The sequence below is a fragment of the Gobio gobio genome (genome assembly GCF_949357685.1).
Source record: "Gobio gobio genome assembly, chromosome: 5".
NCBI classification, from domain to species: Eukaryota; Metazoa; Chordata; class Actinopteri; order Cypriniformes; family Gobionidae; genus Gobio; species Gobio gobio.
Genome location: NC_137101.1, coordinates 14,722,045 through 14,732,252, shown reverse-complemented (window position 1 = coordinate 14,732,252; position 10,208 = coordinate 14,722,045). Strand labels below are relative to the sequence as shown.

The window sequence follows — 10,208 nt, the reverse complement described above, 5'->3', positions numbered from 1 at the left end:
TTTGCTAATATTACAATGTTATTTAGCAAAAAAAGAGTTAACACAGGAGTTTTTGGGTACTCCAAATAAAATATGATGTAAAGAAAAAACAAAACCATCAACAACCACCTCTTTTTTTATCAACCAGTCCTGAATTGATATCCAGAAGAATTTGGAGAAATTACATAAGAAAAAGATATGATCAGTGTCTTCAGAGAGACTATTGCAAAAGGAACAGGGGACAATTTCTATATTACATTTTTGATTTAGTAATTTGTTAGAAGGGTAGATCTCATTTAAAATTTTAAAGTGTATTTATTTTGCTTTAGGGGGAATAGGAAAACTTAAGTAAGCTGTTCTAAGATATATTACAGTATTTTTTATCAAACATGTGGTCTAATTTGTTTCTTTTAACTTGACAGGGATAACAGGTTTTTAATCTGACCTGTCTTATAGATTTTCAAGTGGTCAAACGTTAATAAATACAAAAAAACGTCATCATTCTACGCCTTGTGTAGCGGTGTAATGATTGGCTGTGTTCTGCATCGACGTATCAGTGACGAGAAATCCCGGAAGACGTGCAGTTTCGTGAAAACTGTCACTGTGCAGAGCAACTACTTGTCAAAATAAACGCGATTTTTAAAAGTTATTTTCATCCGGTGAGTTACATTTTATCATGTCCGCGAGAAATCCAGGAATGCATATTGGTAAGTAAAAAAAAAAAAACTTAATTATATCGTTTAACATGAATTATTTATCATATCCTCCAAAACAGAGCAAAGCTTTTACATCAATTAATACCGCTTACTTTTACACGTGCACGTGGGCATTTAATTAAACTTGACGGAAGACAGAAATTAAAGTTCTTTGCTAACTACTAATGAGCAACAGACAATGGTGTAACTAAAGCTAACGTTATACGTTTAACATTGAACATGTAAAGTGCAAAGTATATTCTTCGTGTATATGTGGTTAATCTTTAACTCTGACTAGTTATGAACTCCCTAATTCAACCTTCATACGGCCTGTGTCGTTAATCTTAAATATTATTCTGTTTTTCTTTCTTCTTTCCCTGTGTACAGTTGACTCCAAACTCTGTAATGAATTTCACATGACCCATGTGTCTCATGACCCACGATGAGCAGAGGGAAATAACCAGATAAAACTGATTTTAAACTTCATTTGTTATTTATTCTTGCTTTATTTTAGATCTGGAATGGGTGGAAAAAGTCAGAGTCAACACTCAGGCTGTTCTTAAAAGAGCCCAGCAGATCCAGGGATACAAAGTGGCCAAAAAACAGTGGCAGGTAAACTGTTTACAATATTTATGATCACTGCTATTGCTTGATGGCATCTGTATTGACCTGCATTGTTATTATAGGCTGCCTGGTTGCTGAAGGCTGTGACATGCATTGATCTGACGACCCTCGCTGGTGACGACACACCTTCCAATGTCCATCGACTCTGTATGAAGGCCACAAAGCCCATCTGTTATGATCGGCTGAGAAGCATGGACATGCATGACAAAGGTGCCACTGTCTTTTGCATGTAATTTCATCCCTGTTGGTGCACTTGATTCCATATTTATCTTCTGTCAATCATATTGCAGTTTGCATAAAATAAGTTTAAATGAATCCAGAAATTTGGATCCATACAGATTACTAGTATATTTAATGGCATTAGTACTAGTATGGCCTAATGAAAATAAAATAAAAAAAAAGTATTGAAAACTCAAGTTGCAACTAAAGTGCTTGATAGTTTTCAGTTTTATTTTTGTCTGTAAATGTATCTATCTTTATTATATATCAATATTAAATTTTTTTATTATAATACAATACGGTCATTATGATTACATTTTTTTAGAGGAATTAATACTTGTATTCAGCAAGGATGCATTAAATTGATCAAAAGTGACAGTAAAGACATTTATAATAAATGTTGAAAAAAGGTTTCCTCAAAAATATTAAGCAGCACAACTGTTTTCAACATTGATAATGATAATAATAATAATTAAAAAAAAACTTCTTGAGCACCAAATAACAATGAAGACTGGAGTAATGGCTGCTGAAAATGCAGCTTTGCCATCACAGGAATAAATTATATTTTAAATGTATTAAAATAGAGAACAGTTATTTTAAATTGTAATAATTATTATTTTTTTTTTCTGTATGTTTAATCAAATAAATGTAGCCTTGGTGAGAACAAGAGGCTTATTTAAAAACATTAAAAAGTTTTACCGACCTCAAGGTTTTGGATGATAGTAATTATTTTATCTTTATATTCTTTTATAATATTTTATATTATATTTTATCATATTGATGATTTTCAGTTCTTGTAACATAAGCGTGTCACTGTATATCTGCCCACAAGAGGGAGACAAAGCTCTTTTCAGAGAAATTGACTGGCTGAAGAGATGTACAACATAATAAACATTAGATGTTAAAGGTGCACTATGTACATTTTTTCCAGTAAAATATCCAAAAACCACTTGGCCAGTGTTATATATTGTGTTCAGTTGAGTACTTACAATATCCCAAATGTTTCCAAATATTTGTAAATCGTGAGAAAATTGCTATTTTAACCAAGAAACTGGGACGTGTGAGGGAGTCGCCTGTCAATTGCGTCATATCTGCGTTACCCTCGGTTTCCGGTTTTATTTTGCAGAAACACTTTACTCTTACTGCAGAGTGCAACAAGTGTCATAGCAGCCGCCGAGCGAACGCACAGAGTAACGTCGCAACATAATTTTCAACACACTCGGATGTATATAAACAGAGCTGCGTTACTTCATACTCATGACTGGAAAAGCGGAAGTGGCGCAGGCGACTGTGGCATAATAAAAGTTCAGGTGAAGACCACATGTCCCAAGATTCTGTGCTCAAATGTGGCGTCATCAAACTACGCCTTTGATTTGAATAGGTGACCTCTAGTGGCCGGAAAAGTTACATAGTGCACCTTTAACAGAACTATAATGCTGTGTTCACATCACACATCGCGTATTGGACGCGAATTGAGCACGTGTTTGAAGCTAATTCGCGTCTGATGACCGAGTTCAAAAATTTCACCAATCAGGAGCCTGCTTGCTGCTGTCACGTGGTAAAGTGACGTGATGAGAAACCCTGCATAAATTAAGAATAGTACTATTGTGTCACAAAATGTAGTTTTAAGACTTTTTCTGGTGAGAATGTGGTTGTTTAAAGCTCAAATCTGTGGTTTATTTATAAAGAGAGTGCATATTTTAAAAAAATTATCTTTTGTTTTTGGAGTTGTGAGATCCAGGCAATCACCGCTCATAACCCCGGCGAGAGCAGCCCTTCCTCGGCTAGTCCTTCTGCCGTTTGCCGCTGGCTCTGATGTCTCTGTAGTGGTGTATCTTGTGTAGATCTAACGGGCGATCTTTGGTGTCATGAATCTATACTTTGTTGTCTGCCAAATCGTTTTGACTGAGGGCAAAGAGAAGTTTCATAACTTTATTTTTAAAGGATATTTAAATATACATGCAGTGAAGATAATGTAGGAGTTGACTGGACCACGTTTGTGTGGCTATTAATGCTTAATATATATTTTTAATGAAAATGAAAAGAGGCAGAGTGGTGTTTTATGACATATTTCTCCTGGAGTGCCTTGAACGTGCGTCAATTTCGCTTCCAGCGCTCGATTTCTACGTGCGTCCAATTCGCTGCGGACGCGCGAATGCATTCAAAATGTCCGCGCGTGAAACTAGACGCGATTTTGACGCTCTATTTGCGTTTGGTGTGAACGCAGCATAAGTGTTTTCTTTGTGTCATTGTGCTGTATTTGCTTTTATGTATTTATTAAAATGTAGTCTTTGCATGTGTGTGTGTGTGTGTGTGTGTGTGTGTGTGTGTGTGTGTGTGTGTGTGTGTGTGTGTGTGTGTGTGTGTGTGTGTGTGTGTGTGCATGATTCCAGGAATCACGACTGCAGCTGTCTGTGTGTACCCATCACGGGTGGCCGATGCTGTAAAGTCTCTGAAGGCGACCAACTCTAGTCTACCTGTTGCATCTGGTAAGACATTTGAAACGGCTTATCTTAAAACACGTATCAGTTCTTCTTCAGACATCATCCCAGAGAGGGTGCAACCGCATTCTCACCTCACCTCATTTTCTTTGCTTCAGTGGCCACTGGTTTCCCTGCTGGACAGACACCATTGAAGACCCGCCTCGAGGAGGTCCGGATGGCTGTGGAGGATGGTGCTACAGAGATTGATATTGTCATAAACCGGACTTTGGCGATCACTGGACAGTGGGCAGGTGTGGATAATTAGGGTACTAAGGGAATGCAGATACAATAGATACAGCATTTCCGAAACGCACTCTAAATGGTTGACCAACCACAACACACGGATCCAGCCAACCAATCAGAGCACATTGAGGGGCTTCATAGAGACAGGAACTAAACAGAGTGTTAATGACAGACTGGGAAGATGCAACAATGTCAAAAATGTGAAAAATAAGGTGTTTTTTTGAACATTCAAGCATGAAAACCTATTATAGTAGAATCAAGACTTTGTAAAAGGGCATAATAGGTCCTCTTTAAGCTGGTCTCTTCCAAACTGATCAGCTGACAATGGCCACAACCAATCTTCTTTACATAAAAGAACAATAAAAGTAAGCTAATTATGTTTTTCTACTTTGATAGCAGGTGAACATACAAATGGATGACAGTTCATTTTTGTCTTTCATTGTTGATCTCCTCAGCCCTCTACGATGAGATCCGGCAGTTCAGGGAGGCCTGCGGAGACGCCCATATGAAGACCATCCTGGCAGTGGGAGAGCTGGGAAACTTCACAAACGTCTACAAGGCCAGCTTGGTATCCATGATGGCAGGTGAGCGCATTAAGCATAGATCTTAGAGGAAACATTTAAGTCTTGAACTTAGAAACCACAAAAAAGTGAAAAGAATTATTATAATTATTCGATTCAATAGTTTTTCAACCAGTTTATCTATTTATAGGACGTTGATAAGTACAAATAGGTCAAATGAGCGTCTTTGGCCATCTCTTATCATGAGCGTTTTGCTTCACGGGACTTCGGTCTTGATTTGATTCGATAATATTTATCATCCTTATGATAAAATATACATAAAAGCCAAGGGCCATGATTCAGTGCATTTATACAGTTCATTTTACTGTTAATCTTTCTTTCTTTCTATAATTAATACAATTTTCTTTTCTATTAATACTTATATTTTTTAAAGAAATAATAAGGGTTTTTTTTCTTCAAGAATTTAATTTGAATTTATGATGAGACATTTTTGACTTCATACCCTCCAGTAATATCAAAATGAAATTTAATTTAAAAATTAAATTCATTTAAAAATTAATGTAAATTTTTTTTTTAATTCGATTTATTTTAAACATTTTAAGTATTTTTTTTAGAACATATAATTATTAAAATGATCATTATCCATTGATGTCTAATTAATATTAAATAATTATTTAAATTTATAGATTTTACTGTATTGTTTCAATTGTTTTCTACCTTTGTCAGAAGAATGCACACTTTTCAATGTCTGTGCAGTAACGTCATCCACCAGCAGGGACGAACTGCTCATGCTAACCAGCTAAATCTGACCCCCTGTATGATCAATGCCAACAGTGATGCTTGCCTTAAGCAAGTTCGATCTTTTGTCCACAGTGTGGCGCCATTGCTCACCCTTTCCGCACTCTGCATCCAGATGGCCTAACACACACACACACAGACACACACACAGACAGAGCAGGCCAGTGACTGTATGCTTAAATAGCCATTGCACATTAAGCCGATTACTGTACCCAATTGTCAGCGGCTCTGATAGGGATCGTTATTAAAATGCATTGCTTTTGTCGCCGCGCTCATTCCTTAATCTCCCCTTGTTCCTATGAATTGCGTATGAGGTTTCTGAAATTGAATGATAATTTCACCTATTAATCTGCGACGCCGGAGCTATTTTACTCCCACGCTCTCCGGCAGTGTCCCCCCGCTCCGCCGCAAATGAATAGAGCTTCATTACTGTCGCCCGCGTTTAATAACCGTTATCCATTATCGTGTAATTAAGACTCCCCAGAACGAATCTCAAGGATTATGTCAGTTTGAGGGAGAGGGTGAGCAATAGAGTGAAAGAGTGTCGGAGGAAAGGGGAAGGGGTGGAAAAAAGAGTGGAAAAACACATAGAACGTATCTTTAATGAACTGGAAAATGTTCATCTTGTTCTGTGCGGTAATGAACAGTCATTAGACATGAGGAAGGGCAGGCGGGACTCGGGTGCTGGGGGTTAGAGCTGGTCCACAGTTTGTGGTTCATCCATTAGAAGCGTCATTTTATCTTCTATTTTTATCGGAACGCTGATAAACCGTAATTGGCTATGAAGGAGAGGAAGGGAGAAATGAAAGCTCTTATTGATGAAGGAACGCACACCCTCTGAGCCCTGCCGACGGGACCATATGTTCTTGTCTAGCCTCCCCTGCCCTCGCGACTAATGTCCTGTCGGGGTTCAAAATCTGACGCCTCTCTGAAGTGCCTGAATGGAGGTGCTAAAAATGTGCTGGGCTTTCTATTTTCAGAGCTCGTTGGAGTGAACTTTGACCTGCCGGTCTGAGCCAAACAAGTGTCGGATGCACTTTTTTGGCTTTTGTTGACAAAGAATTACAACTACTAACCAGTGTGACCTGAAATATGCAGATGTATTTTGACAATTAAACCACGTGGAAATGTACTCTGTGTAACTCTCATGTTGGTTTCAAGAAAGGTTTTAGCTTGATGACTCTAAATGTCATGTGGCGTAACCATCAAGTAAAAATGAGAAGCATATTTCCTTACACCTTGAATATATGTTGAGTCCGTGTTCACAACAATATATAGTTATATGATAACTATAAAGATGACTATATATTAGCATTAACACTAGCGAACTATATTGTTCCGTTGACTGACTATATCGTTCTGTAAGCGTGCACCGCTGTCATCTGCCGCTTTAAATGCTTACGCTCTTAAAGCAGAATGGATTCTGATGTGGCAATGTTTTTTTATCGTTCTTCATCTGGATAAAATCATTCTGAAAGTGATTCCAGCTATATCGTGCTTTATCATTATAGTTGTGGTGTTGGCTCTGCTGTTCTTTTATATATAGAAGGATTTTTAAATCGCTATCGTTATAGTTATCGTCCTTGGTGTAAATGGCCCTTTAATCATTATTTTCAAAAATATTTTTTAAAACATCAACAAATATCATGGGTTATTAATTCATAAATATCATAGTTTTTGGGGAGTCGCACCACATGCCATTTAGCAACACAAACTAACTAACTAAACAAACTATCTGATATTTTAAGAGACTTATTGACCTTTTTCTATTTTATTTTATTTATTTTATTTTCATGTTGGTTGCACCACATGACTTTTTGGATTTGGACGACATTTTTTCCGATATTAATAATAATAAAAAATTAAAAAATGTGTATATATATATATATATATATATGTAATAATTTATAGTTCTTTTTCTGATAAAGTTTATGCCAAACTAGTTAAAAATGTTTTCTTTATATATATTTTGTCACCCGGACATTTTGTTACTTCATGTCCTCCATTAAGCATCAATCTAAATTTTACATTTACAAATTAAAATAATTGTCTAAAGCCCCGTTTCCACCGAAATTACCCGGAACAATTTGTAACATGAACTTTTTTTACAGGAACTTTTTATCCCCCAGACCTGCTACTGTCGAAAGTACCGTGAAGATTAGACAAATTAGTCCGGTGATGTAGGACTGCGCGCGACTGCTCCTCCCAGGACAATAATCATTTTTGCGCGACACTGTCTGCAACAATAACAAGTGGAGGAGATTCAAGCAGCGCTGTTTTTGCTGGTTATATTGGTTTACTAAAGAGGTAATTAACAAAAACGGCGGAAAAGAGACGAGCACTGATACTAAAGCGTATTCTGAAATCTCGTAAAGCTAGATTTAAAATAAGACGACGTATGTTATTATCAGCTATTACGGACATTGACCGTGAGATGGCTGAGACGAATGCGTGCCATCGGACAGAAAGAGCAAGACTGATATTTACTGAACGCAGAACGAACCTCGCAAAAGACTTTTAAAAATGGCGGTTGAAATAAAATGCTGCGTGGACTCAACCAATCAGCATGTTCAGCGCCCAAGTCCCACCCCCGAAAGTGCCTGAAATCATAGACCCTGGTTCCTGCGGTCGAAACACACCGAGTACCACCCCAAAGTCCCTAGTTCCTGTGGAAAGTTCCTGCGATGGAAACGCTGCTTTTCTTGGCCTGAATGTGGATCAAAGTGGACCAGACTTCATGCAGTAGTCAAAAGGCTTTGTGTCTCTTGTATTTTCTAACCACTAGGATCTGACTTCATCAAAACTTCAACCGGCAAAGAGTCTGTCAATGCCACTTACCCCATTGCAATAGTAATGGTGCGGGCCATCCGTGACTACTACTTGAGGACAGGCCATAAGGTAAAGGACCCGTTGTACCTCTAAATCACCTTCTTTTACATACGTCATCCAGCCTTTTTGATGGACGCATTTGTTGCTCCACAGGTGGGTTTCAAGCCAGCAGGAGGCATCCGTACGGCGCAGGAGTCTGTGGTGTGGCTGACCCTGATGAAGGAAGAGCTCGGAGACGAGTGGCTCAATCCTTGCCTTTTCCGACTCGGAGCAAGTAGCCTGTTAGCTGACATCGAGCGGCAGGTAATTAAACCAACACAGTGTTTCACACTCTCAAAGCCGCTCTATTCTGGCTTCAGATGTGATGAACTGATAATTACCAGCCATTATGGCTGGAAACAGACACTGTTCAGGGAGCGCGGCATCGTGGCCCAGGTCACCTGTGGTGAATAGGATATAGATTAGCTCTTTTATTTATGTATTAGGCGAAATGTAGCTGAGTTTGACAAAGCTTTGTCATCGTACACAGCTGAACATTATTGTAATCTAAAATTTGTATTATTACAGATTTACCACTACGTGACCGGACGCTATCCCGCCTATCATGAACTTCCTATGGCCTGAGTCTGTGAAAAATCAAAGATTTGGGGGCAATGAAAGCTGTTCAGCGACACAATGGAAAAATGTCACACCTGTATATGAGGTCAATAATAAAGAAAAGAAGTGAAATGAAGTACAGTATAAACTAAGAATATATTTGATGTCTTTTTTCAAGTTATCTTGTAGAATAATAGCAAACCCAAGAACATTTCTGGATGACATGGCGCAACCTGAACCATCTGAAGTAAAAGTGCTCACTTTACGTCAGCGCAAAGGCCTCTTGCATCACTTTCTCATATCTGCGATTCCCAGCAGAAGTTGTTCCTCAGACAAGTGGACAGATCTCGTAAGCTGCACCTTGGGTTGCGCTATCACCGTCCGAGGCTGATGTTATTTGACTTCCGCCAAGCTAATTTCATTAATCAAGCGCTGGATGTCAGAGGTGTGTGTTTGGGATTAATTAAGAGGGGTTAAGAGAGTTTAAATGATCAGATAAAGCCGCGTGCCAGTTAGAGCTTCGTTTGAAGATGGAGAACTTTCTTTTTCTTCTCCCTCTTTCTTCTTTAATTAAGAGATCTCGGGCCGTGCCCTTGACTGGGATGGAGGATAAATGACTGAATTAATTGTGGAATGGGGAATGAGCTCAGAGGTGCGAGTGGAGTGAGATTGAAACTTCAGTAAATTCAGCCTGAAAACTGGAGCACAACTAGATTTGTATTCACAGAGAAGCAGTAAAAGCTATTCTCACAAAAGCTTAATAATACCTGCATAAGCACTATTGTAGTATGAGCATTCCTAAGAGATACAAAAGCAGCGGGATCCAGAAAGAGTGAACTAATTAATGCTCAAAAAGAATTATTTAGAACTTGATAAAAAAAAAAAAAGAAGAACTTTAAAAACATCCATCCGTTTCTCCATGCGTTCGTCCAAACATCCATTTGTCTGGCTGTCTGTCCGTCTATCCTTTGGTTTGTTCATCCATCCATATACAGTATCCATTTGACCATATATCCTTCTGTTCATTTCTATCCATCTGTTTGTTTGTTCATCCGTTTGTTTGTTCTTTCATCCGTCTATACATCCATTTTTCCGTATATCCGTCTGTCTGTCCTTCTGTTCGTTTAGTCATCCTTATACAGTATCCATTTGTCCATATATCTTTCTATCCTTCTGTTCATTTCCATCCATTCATCCATCCGTCTGTCCGTTCGTTCATC

The 10,208-nt window shown here is 38.2% G+C and overlaps 1 protein-coding gene across 1 annotated transcript in view; it reads left to right on the top strand.

The window, feature by feature from the left end:
• Positions 1-529: 529 nt before the first annotated feature.
• Positions 530-10,208, top strand: part of dera (deoxyribose-phosphate aldolase (putative)) — a 10,540-nt gene continuing 861 nt past the window's right edge. The window contains exons 1-9 of the mRNA XM_079816700.1: positions 530-686; positions 1,189-1,286; positions 1,361-1,508; positions 3,911-4,006; positions 4,117-4,251; positions 4,699-4,827; positions 8,348-8,460; positions 8,545-8,694; positions 8,959-10,208. The exon at positions 8,959-10,208 is cut by the window's right edge and continues 861 nt beyond it. Coding sequence (XP_079672826.1) covers positions 656-686; positions 1,189-1,286; positions 1,361-1,508; positions 3,911-4,006; positions 4,117-4,251; positions 4,699-4,827; positions 8,348-8,460; positions 8,545-8,694; positions 8,959-9,015 — 957 coding nt within the window. The 5' untranslated portion in view covers positions 530-655 and the 3' untranslated portion in view covers positions 9,016-10,208. The remainder of the gene's footprint in view (positions 687-1,188; positions 1,287-1,360; positions 1,509-3,910; positions 4,007-4,116; positions 4,252-4,698; positions 4,828-8,347; positions 8,461-8,544; positions 8,695-8,958) is intronic.